The sequence below is a fragment of the Benincasa hispida genome, chromosome 1, assembly GCF_027475165.1.
Source record: "Benincasa hispida cultivar pf3 chromosome 1, pf3_genome.v1.1, whole genome shotgun sequence".
Classification (NCBI taxonomy): Eukaryota; Viridiplantae; Streptophyta; class Magnoliopsida; order Cucurbitales; family Cucurbitaceae; genus Benincasa; species Benincasa hispida.
The window spans coordinates 74,908,586-74,928,101 of record NC_143478.1 but is presented as its reverse complement, the minus strand read 5'-3'; the positions used below and the strand labels follow the sequence as shown (position 1 = coordinate 74,928,101).

At 31.4% G+C, this 19,516-nt stretch overlaps 2 protein-coding genes across 2 annotated transcripts; one reads left to right on the top strand and one right to left on the bottom strand.

Moving 5' to 3' along the window:
• Positions 1-10,598: 10,598 nt before the first annotated feature.
• On the top strand, positions 10,599-11,648 carry LOC120070704 (transcription factor MYB114-like). Its single transcript, XM_039022553.2, has 3 exons — positions 10,599-10,920; positions 11,028-11,157; positions 11,278-11,648. The coding sequence occupies exons 1-3, from the start codon at positions 10,737-10,739 to the stop codon at positions 11,552-11,554; spliced, it is 591 nt and encodes a 196-aa protein (XP_038878481.1). The 5' UTR covers positions 10,599-10,736; the 3' UTR covers positions 11,555-11,648.
• Positions 11,649-12,585: 937 nt separating this feature from the next.
• Positions 12,586-15,395, bottom strand: LOC120070712 (ubiquitin-like protein ATG12). The gene is made up of 5 exons (XM_039022565.2): positions 15,264-15,395; positions 14,988-15,046; positions 13,700-13,768; positions 13,541-13,603; positions 12,586-12,951 (listed from the first exon to the last, which is right to left on the bottom strand). Exons 1-5 carry the CDS (start codon positions 15,298-15,300, stop codon positions 12,892-12,894), a joined length of 288 nt encoding a protein of 95 aa, XP_038878493.1. The 5' UTR covers positions 15,301-15,395; the 3' UTR covers positions 12,586-12,891.
• Positions 15,396-19,516: the final 4,121 nt, after the last annotated feature.

Here is a 19,516-nt window from a genome sequence, read left to right as displayed (position 1 = left end):
ATTATTATCACAATAAAGTGTGATGGGCTTTGACATGTCTGAAACAACTTCCAGATCAGTCAAAAATTTTCTGAGCCAAACGGCTTCTTTAGCAGCTTCACAAACCGCTACATACTCAGTCTCCATGGTGGAGTCCGCGATGCACCTCTGCTTGGTGCTTTGTCATACTACTACCCCTCCGTTAAGAGTGAACACTGATCCTGATGTGGATTTTCTAGAATCCCTATCAGTCTGAAAATCAGAGTCTATGTATCCTATAAGGATCAAATTCTTAGAACCATACACAAGCATGTAGTCCCTCGTTTGATACTTGAGGATGTTCTTAACGACTGTCCAGTGATCTAATTTTGAATTAGACTGATATTTACTGACTACCTCCACTGTATAGCAGATGTCAAGTATAGTACATAACATCGCATACATCAAACTGTCCACGGCAGATGCATAGAGGATCCATCTCATATTCTCAACTTCTTAAGGTGTCTTAGGACACTGTTCCTTAGACAATGTAACTTTGTGCCTGAAAGGTAATAAGCCCCTCTTGGAGTTCTGCATCGAATATTTGATAAGCATCTTGTCAATATACGACGTCTGAGACAGTGCTAGCATTTTGTTCTTTCGATCTCGAAAGATCTGAATACCTAAAAAAAACTGAGCATCTCGCAAAACTTTCATTTGGAATTGGGTCGCTAGCCAGTTCTTAATTGTAGTCAGCAAACCTACATCATTCCCAATGAGTAGAATATCATCTACATATTGAAGGAGTAATATAACATGCAACGGAAGAAATCAGAATCAATAAGCACTCTAACTAAACTTAATTTAAGTTTTAAACATGTTACACAAGTAAAGTTCATAAGAAGGTTTGTGTTGTACAATATCTTTGAAGAACTCTCTACGAATTCAGTTGGATCTCCATAAATCTGAGCTTGAACCTTCAAGTAGACCACCACTAAGGTCTTCTCTACTAAACTCAATAAGGAATGTGTGGTGGAAACACTCAAATTGAGCTAAATTTTAGATGAACTTAGGTGGGTTGTTAAAGGTATTCAAACAGCAGTCTTTCTATTAAAAACTTCAGAGATCTCTCTCAAATCTCAGCATGTAAGTTCAGTATAAAGACTCAATTCATGCATGGAGAATGCTCGCATGTAGGACAGCTCCTACTTGGGGTTATCATTGAAGAGATAAGTGGAATTGGGTGATATATCACCCCATTTGAGTTTAGTGGATTTTTCCCAAAAATTGTTAGAAAAGTCTACTAACTCAATCAAGATTTGAAATGATTTTCTCTAAATAAAACAATTTTATTTAAATAATTTAGTTTTATAAAATTAATTCAAAATAATTAATTTAAATATAACTAAATTTAATTTTTAATTAAACCTTTTCATTAAATTAAACTATTATAAATTTAATATCTTAATATTAAATTAATAAAACACCAATTCTACCAATATGATTCAATTTCTTATTATTAATATTTAAATCATAATTTAAATATTAATTGATTCTCCAATTTCATTCAATTTTCGATAAAATTAAACGTTTCAATCATATCGAATACGATTAATTGAAACCCTAAAAATTGAATTTGAATGTTTCAAATTCATAACCCTAATTTCATCCAAACATACTCAATTTATTAATCCAATTTATGAGCTTGTAGAGGGACCTAATTGACCTACATATCATGAATTCCAACGATTTATAATTAATTGGTTAAACTCTTTAAAACTGAATTAACCACTATTCGTTAACTATCAAGGCATACCACTATAGCTCGATAGTTGCACTCTTCTCAATGTAGATATATTTCTATCCATTTTAACCATAATCGGTAAGTTAATCCTTGACAAGTCGTTCGTATTTACAGCTGGGTCAAATTACCATTTTACCCCTGTAAATGCATCTTGTTCCTTAAGCTCCCACTAACCCTCTATTGAACAACTGATTCATAATACCACTTATGTATCATGTCCCTCTCTACCACGAGAGGGTAGAGACCGTTGTTCAAGACCATGAATTAGCACTTGAACAACCTATCTGCTAACCCTAAGACAGGTAGGAGTGAATTCCATCTTGCAAGGCTATGTCCCCAGCTATTTATCCGGTCTTATCCCCAAAATGGGAGGCTTATTGAGTAGTACTGTTGAACTACTCTCACCTATGCAGATCAAAGAATAATCCCAAATAAACAAGAGTTCCTAGTTAGCTCAGGATTAAAATCGAGTTATCCTAGGCTATTTTAGTATGAAATAGTCATTTTTAACAGTAAATGGTCGTCGTTATAAGAAAAATTAACTATTTCGAGGTCCAGTCTTTATGCAAACTCATTGCATAGGATGCCTCCACTCACTTGTCTCTACATGAATGATCTATAGATCACATCATTTGTATCAGCATACAAAATGAGTCGCATCCAATAGTGTTATCAGGATGAGATACTCAATTTCATCCATATACTTATAAACCATTTAGGCTATATACTATAACTTGATCTTATTTATGTCACTACATAAAGTTAAAGTATTCATACTATAGCCATGAATTTGTTTATTGGATTTTTATAATAGAATGCAATATCAACAACTTTATTGAATAAAATACTCAATAATATTTTATTGATAAATAGAATATTTAACACGAATTACAAACTGCGAGTTTTTAGGACATCCCAACACCTAGAAAAACTACTGAACTATTGATGATCTTCTTGTATACACAAGGCTCATCAACATTTTGATCAAAGCCATAAGATTTGATCGCAATATCAAATCTTATATTCCAAGATCGAGATGCCTGTTTCAGTCCATAAATGGACCGATTAAGCTTGCAAACCTTTTGCTCTTGACCTTGGATTATGAATCCCTTGGGCTGCACCATATATATGATCTCCTCAAGATTTCCATTCAAAAAGCAGTTTTGACATCCATTTGTCATATCTCATAGTCATAATATGAGGTAATGGATAGGAGGATCCGGATAGACTTTAGCATGGCAACAGGCGAGAACGTCTTCTCATAGTCGACTCCCTCTACCTAGGTATAACTCTTTCCCACCAGTCTAGCCTTGAAGGTTTGCACCTTCCCATCAGCATCCTGTTTCCTCATGTAGATCCATTTACAACCTATAGGTTTAACCCATCAGGTTGATCTACAAGATCCCATACGGAATTGAAGTACATAGACTCCATTTTGAGATTCATGGCTTTGATCCATTCATTTTTGCCAACATCCTTCATTGCCTTCTTGTAAGACAATGGATCCTCAACCTCACCATCAGCTATCATAGCTAGGATTTCAGTTAAACCCATATAGCAAATGTGAAATTTTAAAATCTTACTAATTTAAAAATCTTGTAGCCTTAAATACATCCACTCATAATGAGCTTTAGGAAGAATAACTATTTTTTGATGAGCATACATTTCTTTCAAATTTTTCCACAAGATACGGGGATCTTTTATTGTAAGATACCCCATTTTGAATCCCTTGTGAAGATGATGACGAAAGAAAATTAGAGTTTTTGCTTTGTCCTAACTAGATGTCGTATTTCCTTTTTTAATTGTTTCTCTCAAATTCATAGCATTCAGGTGAATGTCGACATCTAACACCCATGATAAATAATTATTGCCAATAATGTCAAGGGCTACGAATTCCAATTTTGTAAGGTTTGTGGTGACAACACTATTACAAATATTGTTTTTAATTTAATATATACTAAATAATGAAAAATAACATTTAATTTATTAATTATAATAAAGAGGAAAAAATCGATCTACCTTCAATAGGAGCTCGGGCTGATAACGTGTTGTGAAATTGAGAAACACAACGAAGCACAATGGATATGGAGAAAATATAATATAATAATAAAATAAATAAATATAATAATAAAATAAAATAACTAAAATTATGAAAATTTAGTGAAAATTTGAAGTGGATTTCTCACTAATGTGTGTGACTTATCCACCAAATGCCACTATTTATAGACAAAGTGATAAGTAGAATGTAGTCTTACATGGACATCAAGCATGAATAACTACAAACACATAGATAACATGACGATTGACACATCGCTTTTAGGACAAGCAATTGACATCTATTTATTTTTTAATATTTATAATAGTTGTATATTTTTCTAGATATTGTTATATAAATATTAGAAAACATTATATGAAGAAATAATTAAATGTGGAATAGACGTCAAAAAAAAATGTGAAAGATATGGGGTGTGTGTGTATATATATAGCGTGTCTATATATAAAATAATAATAATAATTCATTAAAGATAAAATATTTTAGCTAAATTAAAAATAATAATAAAAAAAAAACCCTGAACTTTGTCTTTTAAAATAAAAGTTGAAATATTGCCCTTACCTTTCATAAAAAGGTTTTGAAACTACTCTGAAGTAAAAATTCTTTAGAATTTCATCGGAAAATGTTCGATTTTTTACCGTAACATGCTAACTTCAAATTGAATTAATTAAGATTTTAATCTTAAATTCAATTATTAAAAAATTATAATTCTTTTAATCAAATTACATTTGAGGAATAAAAAAAATAAAGTTTGAGTTCAAATTTTTATTTGGCGCTAAGTTATTACCAACATTTTAATACTTTAAGTTTAAAAAATAATTCTAAATCTTCGAATTAGTTAAATTGACCAACCAAAAAAATGAAAAATGTTAAATTAAATCAGGACTTTCTATATATATAGCCTAAATAAATATACCTAATTATACAATTGTAATCTAATGGGCTATTATTTTATATAAAAGTATGACCCAATTACATTTAAGGAAATTAAAAAAAATCATAAAGTTTTAGTTTTAGTTTTTATTTTGTGTTAAGTTATTACTGACATTTTAATCCTTTATATTTAAAAAAAAAATAATTCTAAATCTTCGAGCTAGTTAAATTGACCAACGAAAAAATGAAAATGTTAAGTTAAATTAGGATTTTCTATACATTAGCCTAAACAAATATATCATTTGTAGTTTAGTGAGCTATTATTTTACATTAAAAAAAATATAGCCCATATTACTTTTTTAGCTTTCAACATGTAAGGGAAGTTTCTTGTGGTTTTGAACTTTCCAAAACAATTTTCTTTTAAGAACCTATATAAGTAAGGAAAATATATCTCTAGGAAAATATATCTCTAAAACTCCCAAAATTGTTGCTTCATAAATGAAAGCAAAAATCAGAGAGAAGTTTTGAAAGAGAAAATGAGATATATTTGATATATATAGCACTTTATATTTGAATCTTGTATAAATAAATTAGTGTATATTTGATAAGTGCATGAACAATACAATTTGTTTAATATATTATCTTATATACTAAATAATATATTCGATGTATATTAATATTTTTTAGTATATTTGCAAACATGCCAAAAAATAAACCATGATATATGCAATGTATATTTACATTTTCCACTATATTATTAGTATATTGACATTACTTGAGATCTCAATAGATAGGTAATCGATTTTCAACTAAGAAAAATATAAAATATAAAATGAAAGAAACAATCATTTTAAACAAAGAAGGGAATAGAGAATTAAAAAATAATCTAATGATAATAATATTTTTTTTTAAAAAAAATCAAGTATATTTTAAAAATTATTATTGTAATTAAACTGAGAGTCTCTTTGGAATGACCTAGAAAAAAAATGTTCACTAGTGGGGTTCCAGAGTTGGTGGCCGGAGGATGGCCGACAGTGGTCACCGGAGAGAATAATGTCTAGTTGAATTAAAAGAGTGGAGTTACCTTATTACTAGAATGAGACCCATATATTTATACTTTTTCTTCTGAATTGGTGTTGTTGAGAGTGCATGTAAATGGGCTTTTGAGTTCAACTACATGCCAATTTCATTAATCAATTAAGAATATTTTTTATTTGTTTTTCTTTAATTTTGATTTTGTTTTTTAAAATATCTTTTGTTTTATGGGATTTGGGTTTTTTTTTTTTAATTTGAATTTGAAATTTGTTTAAATTACTTTAATACAATCTCTCACATCTAATAGGACAAAGTTCTGGTAAATTTTGGATTAATAATCAAAATATTGCGACACGATTTATGTATAATTGTGTTCAAATCATGCACCAAATCTATAAACATTATTGTATTATATGAATACTTGATATCAATTTTCATTTTTGAGTATTACAAATATGAGGTAAGAAAATTTGAATCTCCAACTAAGAAAAGAAAAATATATGTCAATTGACATTGCATTATGTTGAGTTGATCTTGATTGCAAATTATAGATTCATTAACCAATAGATATATATAATTTAACACATATTTTGAATCATTTATGAGAAGGAAAGAAAATCCAGAGAAATCAGACCTATGAATTTTAAGTTTCTACCAATTCAATCATACCAAATGTGCTTAGTCATTTTCCAAACTACCATAACTATAAAAAGATGGTTTTTTTTTCCTTTCTTTAATTATCAATATCAGTTTTTTTCAGTTAAATTAAGTAAAAGAAATCCCTTCCTTAATTATATGTTTGAGATTGTGTTTGATTTGGGCAAAATGTAGTGAAAATGAAAAATAATTGAGTCTTTCCTTGCCCCCATCACCCTCTCTGTGCTCCATTAAATTGGCTGTCAGCCCAAATTTATAAATGGAAGGAAAGACATTCATCTTCTTTTTGCCTTTCTTAGCTATCTACAATTTCTGTTTCTCAGCAAAATGATTTATGTCACTAATAAGATCTAGAACGGTGTAATCTAAGGCTCTTTTAGGTTATAGCTTAATTCTCATCAAACATGTACTATTGACTAACAAGATCAAAATTAAAGTTCGAATCTCCCATCCCATATATAATTTAATTAAAAAAAATTGTAATTAAGTTGTCAATCTAAGCATAGCTCAAATGTTAAAAAATGTATGCTCTAGTCTCTAAACTTTTTAAGTTTCTTCTATATTGATCCTTGAACTTTTAAATGTTTATTTTCGTTTCTAAACTAAAAAGAAAAAACAATCATTTTGGCCTTCATTTCTAACTTTATTTGACTTGAAATTATGTCCATATATAAGATGTTAGTACACAAATTCAAAGCTACACTATTAATTTTTTAAAAGAGTAAGGACAAAAATACTTATGTTTAATAAGTTTAACAACTAAAATAGACATTTTTAAATAAAGCTCTAGTTATGAAATCGACAATTAAATAATATGAAAAACATATAAAGAATCAACATATATACATGGTTATTTAGAGAGAATGTTTTCTGAATACACAAATGACACATTTAGGGTCAAAGAGTTTATATATTGCACTACATAATCTTAAATAACTACAAATAAATTCAAGGCATTTTAACGAACTAAAATAGATAAATTGGAGTGGTTAATTCAATTTTTTTAGTATAATAACTATGGAGATGGAGGATCAAACTTTTAACTTTTAAGAAGGAAGATCAAACTAATTATCGTTGAGCTAAGCTCGGTGACAGATAATTCAAATAAGGGCACTAAAATTTAAGGAAGAGTGTGATATGATGTATTTAAAAAAGAGAGTATGATATGATTTAAAAAAACAAGAAAGAAATAAAAATAGAGGTGGATCTATGGAAGGTGTGCATTAATGTAAAAAGACAAACAGATAAAATCTAAGGTTTGAGATCCGAATTTATGTTTCAGCTTTAAAGGAATATCACATTAACCAAAAGTTGGAAGAAGGATTCTTCACGACACAGTCAAACCACCTCGCTTTGAATTTGGTGTTTTTTTTTTTTTTTTTAATTATTATTTTGAATCTCATTTTCGGATTTTAATATATAATCAATACATAATGCTTTTCTTTTTTCTTTTTTTTCCTCACAATATTTACAAATTAAGATCTAGGTCCACATTTTAAACCAAGCCTCTTGTTCGTTCTCAATATGTATTTCAAAAGTAAAATAATATATATATCATCGATAGACCAATTGTGTTTTTACCGACTCGAATATAATTCAAAATGATAAAATTTTTACGGATTTTTGTTTTGTGTCAAAAGGTTAGATTTTTTTGTCCGCAATTATGATGTGATTTTCTAAAGATAAAAAAGGTTATTTTATTACTTCACAAGAAAACATTTAGTCCATAATTTTTTAAAAACTTGATTAATTTGTATACACTTTTGTTGACATGGACTAAAAGTGTGTCAACAAAAGATTTATTTGTTGACAGACACTTCAAAAATTCAATCCTTTTTTGCCACACAAAAGCACCATAAAATGTAAACTTAAAAAAAAATGGCAATGTAGTTTCTCGATAAAACATTGTTGGAAGACTCTTTGTTGATGACAAAACACGAAACGTTGAAAAAAGTTAACTTTAACCGATGGTGTCCATAAGACAAAAAAATTGTCCACTTTTTTCATAAGTATATGCAAATGTCATATTATTATCTACAATTTTTATAATGGTTGGCAAAATCACCATTTGAGCCAACGCTGAAGTCCTTACTATCAGCAAAAGTAGTGTTTTTATTGACAATTATGAAAAATTGTTAGCAAATACACTACTTTTGTCGACGGTAAATTTTTAGCATCAACAAAAGTAGGAAATATTGAAACTTGTGGTTAATGCGTCACCATTATTGATTTTTTCTAACAATATCTTTAAATTGAAAAAATATCAAAAAAAGTCCAAAATTCTTATAATAGAACCTTCCATGATTTTCGTCACGAAAACCTTATGAATTATACCAACAATTTTTAACTTTTTCAATGAATTCTTGCCTTAAAAAAAGGTCAAAATTCATGTAGTGACGGAAATTTTATTTATGACAAGTTCTAAGTTTGTTAATATGTTCCAGTACATTAATGATAAAATCCTCCTTACAATACTTCAAATTTGATAATTTTTCAAGGTCCAAGCTACATTATGATATTAAACAAATTTAGACTTCATGAATAATTAATTAAAACTAAAAGTACGTAAAAGTTATGCATGGAAAATAGATATGGTTTAATTTTTCACTACCTAATCCCAACTTAAAGTAAACTTACTTTAAACCTAATTTTGCTTTTTGTTTAACAGTTTCCTTTTGTATTAATGTTTTGATAGAAAGTACAGGTATTTTTTAAAAAAATAATATTAAAAAATATTTAATGTTTAAAAAAAAACAAAAAAACAAAAAAAAAAAAACACAGTAGTTGTTAAGTCAGGTTTGGACAGAGAAAATAGGAATATGAAAGTTTGAAACCAATGAAAATGGATATTCATGCATTGCATACTGATCATAAAAAGAAAAATGAAAAAAAAGAGTTTATGATTTTTCTCTGCTTTCTATGGCTCTGAAAAAGTTGTATTATTTCAAGACATACTTTTCTGTTCTATGCTTTTTTTTTTTTTCACTTTGTCCTTCTTGTAGCCATTACCCATTTTTCTCTCTCTCTCTCTTAAATAATCTCCTTCTTACCTTTCTCTTCTCCTTTCCATTATTGTAGATTCTTCACTCAATTCGAGGTCTTTCTCTCTCTAAAAAAAAAAACTCTTTTTTTTTTTTTTGTGATTTTCATGAGTTCTTGACTTTCATTTATTCAAAATATAACAACAAGATCCATTGAGTACAACACAACACTATTTTAAAAATTTTAGAAAAACAACATTCATTGTTCATCATACAGTACAAGAAAAATTTAAGAATAATATAACTCATACAATAAAATGGATTAAGATACCATTTTAGTGGATATATTTTTTGTCTTTGTATTTTTAAGTATTTAATTTTAGTTTATTTATTTTAATTTTTTTTTTAAATAGTCTTTGTAGTGTGTTGATATTTTGATGTCTCTATTAATTGTTCCTTTATAATTTTGAAAATATATTCATGTCTTTTTTTGCATTAAAATTATTATTATTATTATTATTTAATCAAACTCAATACAAATTAGTACTGAATGACTATGTAAGATTTATTATAAGTATAGAGATCAAAATTGAATAATTAAAAATATAAAAACTAAAATAGAACGAACACTAATTAGACTTCAATATTTAGAGGAAAACAGCTTAATCCATTGGATTAACGATGAAGGGAGGGAGAGTGTGATTCTAAAATTTCATTTTGGGTTTTGATATAATCTAAATTAGTAGGGTTTTGATGCTATCATTATGTAAATAATGTTATAGAATATGATTTCCAACTCAATTTTAAAATTTCGAAGAAAAACAAATCACCATGAAAAGCATATTCACATTACGGTTATATCTCAAGAAATTTTTATTCACAACTATATTTTTGGTATTCATCTTCTCCTGAGATTATATTTCCATTAGTAAAACATCCATTACAATCAAAGAAAATCAATCAAGAATATATAGATAGATAGATAGATGCTTGTTAAATCCAGAGTCTTGGACTTTTTTATGCATAGAATGATATGGAGGAAATAATAATAATAATGATGATGATGATAATAATAATAAGCCTTTTTTTCTTAAACAGGATATTTTGCTAGCTGTTGTTTGTTGAGTTGTAAAACAGTGTGCAACTATTTAGAAGCAGACTTTATATCTCACTCAATCATCGACCTCATGATCAGAGTGTCCTTTTCCTGAAAGACTGCCAACCCAAAAATTATTCCAATTTCTTCATATATATCTCTAATTGCTTGCTGAGATCTCTGTTATATTTTCACACCTCTAAGAGGAGAAATAAAGCACTCTTCTAAACCATAATCTCTCTCTTTCCTTCTTTCTATCTCTATCTCTTTAAAGTTCCAATGACTGAAGAAGAGTCTGTGAAAAGAAAAGTGAAACAAGTTGAAGGAGACATAAATGAGGCTGAAAATATGAGAAATGGAGGAGTCAATAAAGGCGCTTGGACTGCAGAAGAAGATCAAAAATTGGCTGAAGTTATTGCCATTCATGGTGCAAAAAGGTGGAAGTCCATTGCAGCCAAAGCAGGTGCCTTTCAAGTTTCACTCCTTTTTCTTTCCACTTTTCCTATAATTCCAACTTCTTTAGAGAGATGCAAAGCAAATTTAAGCTTAATGGGTTTCTGAATTTTGCAGGTCTCAATCGGTGTGGGAAGAGTTGCAGACTAAGATGGCTCAATTATCTCAGACCTAACATTAAGAGAGGCAATATATCAGATCAAGAAGAAGATTTGATTCTCCGGCTCCATAAACTTCTTGGCAACAGGTCACATTTTCTTTTCCTTTTCACTCTGCAGTTTTCTTGGTTTTATTAACTTCTGTTTCATAAGCTGAAGAGTTTTGGTTTTCTGGGTTGGGGCCGGTGGTGCCTGATTGATCTTCTCAGGTGGTCTTTGATCGCTGGGAGACTGCCAGGGCGAACAGATAACGAGATAAAGAACTACTGGAATTCTCATTTGAGCAAGAAAATGAACCAACAGAGTGAAAAAGAAAGTGAAATTCTCAAAAGAAAAGGGTGTAAAAGAAAAGTAGACACAGAGTCGAGAGAAGAGGAAACATCTCAAGAATGTGAAAACAGCTCAAACTTGGAGTATGATGTCGATAACTTGTTTGATTTTTCCAATGAGGGACCTGATTTAGAGTGGATGAGTAAATTCCTGTAATTGGGTATCATAAGCAGCAACTATAAGCTTAGGTTGTTGGTGCACTCTCATGCAAATCGTTACTGATTTATCTAAAATTTAATCGTTTCACTCATAGCCTTAGCCAAATATTTGGTTGCAGATGAACAGATTCCTACTAACTTCATCTTGTGCTATCTACTCTACCGGCTATCATCGACTAACGAAATCATATTCCAAAGATTGTAATACTTTACACTTCTCTAGGGAATCAGCAAGAGACATCTAGTGCGAATATGGTAATCTCCTAAATTTAGAGAGAGAGACAGAGAGACAGAGAGACAGAGAGAGATCTTGTGCTACATATAGTAATCCTCCAAGTTGAGAGAGAGAGAGAGAGAGAGAGAGAGAGAGAGAGGGAGTTTGCTAGTGCACTCATTAAGAGAGTTTCTAGATTTTGCCTCATAATCCGATGCTGTGGTGGGGATATGAAAAGAATCATTCTGATAGACAAGAAAAACAAAATGTTCACTTTCTGTCACGAGTTTAGTCCAAATTTTCAGATGGTCAGAATCAGACAAATAGTGCAGACCAGCATTCCTCCACCACATAACACTCAGCCTGATATGGTCTTGGTCAGCGTCTATATCTTGTCAATCTTGGATTTTACCCAAACAAAACAGATGTGTACAAATTTACAGCAAAGTTTAAGTACTAATGTACTTAATATACATAACACCCAGACCATCGCTCAACTCATTGTATTTTTATGTTTCCTCCAACCTAAACCATTAAATTGGCCCCTTTGGAGCTTACTATTAGAATTATATGTTCCCAGCTAGTTCTTATCATGGAGAAAAAAGAAACAAAAAGATAATTTGTATTTATCCGGCATGATAAACGTGGAGTACCAGAATAGTTATGAAGGCTAAACAGTAAACACGAAGTAATGTAATCTCAAACTGACACACAAACTGATCTCTTTCATCAGACAAAATATGGCACTTATGAGGACTTGTATTGGTCTCAATAACTGTAATGATGTAAAAAGAAAAATATGGAACTGAGTAGGGTAATCAAGAATTTGGGTTTCCATATCACTATTTGGAACAATATATCCTTTAGCTTCAATATTCAACGTTAAAACAATTAATTAAAGAGGTCTATCAAATAAATAATTAATTAATTACAGAACTCTAGACCTTGACAAGCATGACTCTAGAACTTGACTGATTTGTTTCTCCGTCAGGGAAAGCAGCTAATATGGAGGAAACTCTAACACTACAGTTTGTAATGGATGAGTTTAAAATCACAGTACTAGAATGAATTGTACAATATACTATTTACAGCCTCAGCACTAAGCATTACCATGCTGAAAATTAGCCCCAAGCCATCGAGCAGGCATAATTTACAACCAATTTCCCATCAATTCCAAAGTTCTGCAAATAGGCACACAAAAAAGAATAATCAACAAGATACCTAGCCATCAGGACTTGAGAAAACTTTAAACGCATGTGGATATGAAAAACCATACATTTATACTTAGGTAAAGAAACATTGAGAAATTGCTATGAGGTCAGGAATAATTTTATCCATACCCAACCCTCAGAGAAGGGTGATGAAAAAACATTGAAGGGACTCATCTGATTTGATGTTATATTTAATTTTCAGATAATCTAAGAGATCTTATGGATATCATGCTTCAGAAAGTTTTCAAATTTTGATTGCTTAAGTCTTTTTCCTTCACCTCATAAGAATATACAATGATGGGTATTTTCAAGAATGATTCATGACCAACATCAACATCAGAAGGCTACACTACACCTTCAATGAATATACCCCCAGTTAAGATGACACTTTTTGACCGGCCAATACATAGATACTTTTTAAGATAGATTCCAACCGATTCACTCCCCCAACACACACACACACATCCCTCCCCGCCTTTTCTTCTTCTAAAAGTTAATGAAAACAGTGTGCAAACGCAACTTGAACATAAAGAGAAAAAATGAGTCAATATCAACTCACATTATATAGATCAATAACTGTCTCATCTGGACCTGGTGAGAATGCACTGTTGACAAACACAAACTTCAAAGAATATAAACAATTAGCATAGAGAAGTGTCATTAATTTCAAATCAATTGGCAAATGGAAGAGAGACTATTCCAGAAGTCAGATGAATACCAAGGTGTCCCGTTGAATTGACCGGCGTATATAATCAATAACTTTAATAAATTTGTCTGTTCCGGGCATCTGTCAAATGTATGCAATATGTGAATGAACATTTTCCGTGAACTTATAAATATAGAAAACCAAATTCCAAAAGGATAAACTTTAATAGATGAGCTGCTGTATAAAATTTTGTAAAACCATACATTCTGAGACCGGTGATTCCATAAGTTTGCTCCAGATTTTATAAATAGCAGAGTCTTGTACAGAAAAACATTCACTGCATAGCAGAGATAATACCCACCTCCCCAAATTAATCATATTATTTGGTCATCATCTACCCCATGAAAATTTCTTCAAGTTGTTATAATCAATAATTTTTTTTTTTTTTTTTTTTGGGATGCAAAACTGAACTTTCATTGAGGAAAAAATGGAGGGGAAAAAAGTCAAACAAGAAGCTCATAAAAAGGAGAGCAAGCTATATAAGAAGGGGCTCCAATCAAGTAAAATGTGATTCCACCGATGTGATGCCCAAAGAGCAATAGAAAATCTAACAAGATCCCAAACATCCTACAAAAACTCTTACAAAGTTTCTGCTATTAGCCACATGAAAATTATTTTTTTGAATATTTGCTACTACCACTAGGATTTGCACCGACGGCCGCTCCGCCCGAGCTCAAGCTCAAGGTTTTGCAGCGACTGTTGCACCCTCCTACACAACACATGAAAATTATTTGGGACAACGACACTCCACATATCTTCACAATAATATGATATTGTCCAGTTTGGGCTTAAACTCCGATAACTTCGTTTTTTAGTTCACCCAAAATGCCTCATACGATTGGAAATGGTTGTTCTCAGTTATATACTCATGGTCTTCCCCTTATCTAGGCAATGTGGGACTTTGGCCACATTCTCAACAAAAATCATATCTTGATGGCAATGTGAACTTTATATGGGATAAGGATGTGGCATTGCATCCATGAGATCTAATACTTATGTAACAACAAAGTTTAAGCTTCATTCATTTGGCTCTTGGATTAATCGTCTACTTCACCTATTAGCCTAGTCCATCTAGCTCGCTCGCTCGCTCGCTCACACACACAACACACACACAATCTTACCTACATATGCATACACGATTACTAGAATCAGTCGGTTATATTTCAGTTTTATGATCCTAATCAAATGATCAAAAGTTTCCACAAGGATCAAGATTGATTTCCATTTTACTTTTTAAACAGTACAATACAAATTTCAACCTTTAAATCCATGAACTGAAGAAAATTGACGTAATACAAACCTTAAACTTGGTTTGTTTGAGAATAGGAGCATCCCCAGTAGCTCTCAGCAGGACAACCACTGCCAGAAACGAAACCAAAATAAATCACGATGAATCTTGATCGAAAGCGTCATTATGAAAGCACCGTAGTAAAACAGAAATTGTAAAACAATTTTTCTTCCGTATCAGATCAACTAAGTCTGAAGATTGAATAAAGTTTGAACGTTCAATTCATCAAACATGGAAAAATAAACAGTGATTGAAGATGGATTTGTTCATACGTCCTCTAAAGCTCACCTTTTCGAGCAGAACTAGACGACTCTGTAGAAGCCATCGTTTTCCTCCGCCGTGGACTGCAGAATCGCCACCCCTCCTTGTGGGTACGGTCTCTGATTTCGATCTAAAGATCTTGTTTGGGCAATTTTGTACAGTTCGAGGCCTGAGTTTGGGCTTTGCAAGCCCAAAAGCCCACTGGGCTTCAAATTTTTGGTTCATTGCCAACCTGTAAATTCCTTCAAGAAGACCCGAATAGGGTAAACAGAAATGCTGACTAGTGACTAAAATAAAGAACCGTAATGAAATATGGCTAAAACATTTTGTTATTCGGAATTATGACAATCAAAGGGAATTTTGAGATTTTAATTCCATTTTACTCTTGTATATACACTAGTATCAAATCATAACTAATTACCGAGTTTCAAAAAAAATTCTAAGATGAGGAATAGCTAAGAATGTTTACTATTTCAACTTTTAGCTACCATGATTGAGAGTAAGGTTTGTCGAGTCTGTTGATCAATTAAAAATATCATACTCCTTAATTTTTTGGAATACAAGTGGTATTGGTCGATCTACAGAAAGTCGAAAGTGTTGCTCAAAGAATATGCTTAAAGTTCCAAAGTAGTCGAAAATGGAAGGTTTTGATATGCTTTTGAATATGATTGAAAAGTAAAGAGTGTGAAAAGTAAATGTAGACAAGAAAGTGTGTGAAAGAACAATTGTTTGAAAGTCTAGCTTATGTTTTCGAGGTACCCCAATTGCTCACTTGATCGTAGAATACATGCAATATACTTCTATTATTGCATATATATGCTTAGCTAACACATTTAATAATGCTAAAATGGAAATCCAAAATACCTAATCAATCAACACATTTAGACGTAAAGCATCCTAAACATGTCAATCAACCGCATTAAGTTCTAAAGATATGTTGGAATGGTTGCCCGACGAAAAGTGATAAGAACGGAAACTCAGAAATTAGCAGAAGCAAACAAAACCTGCTAAAAAGAAATTTGTGAAAGCTTGAGTCATGGATCACGCTCTTCTTAAGACGTTTCGCAACTTTGTCCTTTGCGCAAGCAGTTCGAAAAGAATGTCACGCCGCCCCCAAAATAAAACAGCTCATATTAAATCTGTCTCGATCAGAACTGCACCAAAAATCAATCGAAAATACTCACACCTTCTAGATTGTGCTCGGAAAACATAGGAAAAAACATGCAGTTGAGAAAGAAAACACAAAATAATTGCAATTATTTTCAAAATTATTTATTTTCCAAGAACTGAAACACTGTTTATTAAAAAGCCTTGAAGGCCAACGGTGAATGTGCAAAATGGAGTAACGTGCGCGTGTTAAAGGCAAAAATGGATGGTTTGCCTAGAGGAATTTAAAAACTTAATTAAAGAAAAAATTATAATCCCACATGCCACACCATGCCCTACTAGACGGACAGTGGCGGCGCGCATGTGTGGAAAATCCATCAAATCCTCATTTGCCTAACTCCTCATTCCTTCTAAAACTTGGGTACCCTTTGGAGCCCAAATCTACAAAACAAAAGGTAGAGGTAAATATGAAGACATCTTGTTCTCCCAACCAATGTGGGATTCTCCACTTTTCTTTTTCTTTCATTTAAAAAATAAGAAATTTTCTACAACAATCCACCACTTGAAAATTTTAAAAACACAATAAAATATTTTCATCAAACAATATCAGTCTGTACAACATTGTGCATAAAGGATCTCAGTGAAGAGTCCATGAGCGAAAGCAATGGATTGTCCCAAAACCAATTTTTTAGAATTAAATTTTACAAAATAATCAAAGATAGCTTATGAAATTAATCATACAAAATACAACATACTTATGAAATTAAAAAAAGAAAACATAATAATAAATAAAGGTTTCAGAAGGACTTATCCTTGAAGATCTCAATACTTCATGTTAAAACTCCTTCTGTGAAAAAACACGTACAAGTTGTAAGGTCAAATGGGCACAACCAATAGGAAACCTCGGTATTCTCAGGTGAGAATTCAAGAGGTGTGGACTCTGGTGAATTTGGATGAGAGAGAAAGGAAGAATTTTTTTAGAAGAAGTGAGGAGTAGGGAGTTTTCTCGGGGATATCTTTCACAGAACTCTTCTGTGAGAGTTTTTACAAGAAGAAGAAGACTACCCCAAAGCCATCCATTCCACTCACATAAAAGTAGGGAGAGAAAAAAGGGAAAGGGAGTTAACTCCCTCCCTTAATTAATTTGTTGATATAATTAATTTATTTAATTTAATTTAATATATATTAATATGATAACTAACTTATATATATTAAACTATATGTTATATCAAATATAACATATAACCTATAGGTTTAATATTGTATCATATACAATATAACTTATAGTTTCTTTTCTTTCACTAATGACATTTAATATAAATCACATTTACATTAAATTTAATTATATGAATCCAATTCATATAATTAATATTTGAATCATATTCAAATATTTATTTCCTTTTATAAATACTTAATATTTTAATGTATCAAATACATTATAGTAATTATATCACATATGATTAAAATTTAATTAATTATATCATATATAATTAATTTTCTCAATTAATTCGAACAATTCAAATTAATCAAAAAACTGATTCTCATTTAATCCCGTTGAGCTACTGAGAGAACCTCATGGACCTGTAGCTTGAAGCTATAATGGTACGTGAATAATTAATTAAACTCTTTAATTAAAATATTTACCATCCGTTAACTATCAGGCACTCACTAAAGATCGAAAGTTGCACTCTTCGCACTACAAATATAGTTTTATGTCCATTGGATATAACCAATCAACAGTACAATGACTCTTCATAAATTGCTCATAAGTACAGTTAGGTCAAAATTACCATTTTGCCCCGTAGTTACATCTAACTCCTTAAGTACCACTGATCCCTCTAATGAATAATAAATTATAGTCCAACTATGATCAAACCCCTCTCGGACCAAGAAAGGGTGTGGCGCCATATTGTTCAAGCCCCGGAATCAGCCTTTAAGAGAGCAATTTATCTACTTGACTCGACATTTGGGAAGAAATGAATTCCATCTTGTGTAACTGTGTTCCCAACTCCGCAATCAGACGAATCCCTGAAATGGTAGACTTGTTGAGTCGGTGATCTGACCACTCTCACCCATATTAATCAAATGACCGCCTTCATAGGCAAGAGTTCACAACTCACTAAGGATTCAAGTCATGTTACCTATGGTCATCCTGGTGAAATGTAAGTCTCTATTATGAATGCTGTTATATAATGAGACTAAACATTTCATGGTCTGGTATTATACAAACTCATTTGTATATAATATCCCTACTCACATGCCCCACATGAATGATTAAGATCAGATCATTTGTAGCACTTTACAATAATTGTAATACCTACAAAGCAGATCATACTCGTAGTGTCACCAAGATAAGGTTTCTAGCCTTATCCATCTATTACAGACCATTTAGGTTATCCACTTAAACATGATCCACCCGTATGTTTCTACATATATGTTTAAGCTACAAGATGATCTTAGATTTTAGTTTATTGGTTTGTGGTTAATGTAACTAATTTTGAAATAAAACGTCAAATATTTTATTACATAAATAAAAAGTTTGTACATTACAAATACAGACTATAGGACCCTATGAGATTTAGGGCATCAACAACAAAAATCTCCCACTTGACATAAAGCTAGTGGAGTATACATTGTAAATGTCAAATTGTAATACAAAGTACATAAAGCAATAAACTAGGGTATGAAACGCCTAGTACAAAATCTTCCACTTGCCCTAGTCTAAATGTGGCCTATCCCATAGACCCATACTCTGTAGATGACCCTCAAACACCTTAGTCGCGAGGGCCTTTGTAAACGAATCAACAACATTGTGCTCCGAAGCTATTTGTCTGACGATCACGTCTCCTCGATGTACAATCTCTCGGATGAGATAATACTTCGACTCGATGTGTTTCTCACACTTATGACTCCTAGGCTCTCGGGAATTAGCCATAACATCACTATTATCACAATAAAATGTGATGGGCTTTGAATGTATGGAACAATTTCTAGATCCATCAAGAATTTTCTGAGCCAAATAGCTTCCTTAGCAGCTTCATAAGTTACTACATACTCGGTCTCCATAGTGGAGTCAGCAACGCACCCTTGCTTGATGCTCCTCCAGACTACTGCTTCTCCATTAAGAGTGAATACTGATCCTGATGTGGATTTCCTAGAATTCTTATCAGTCT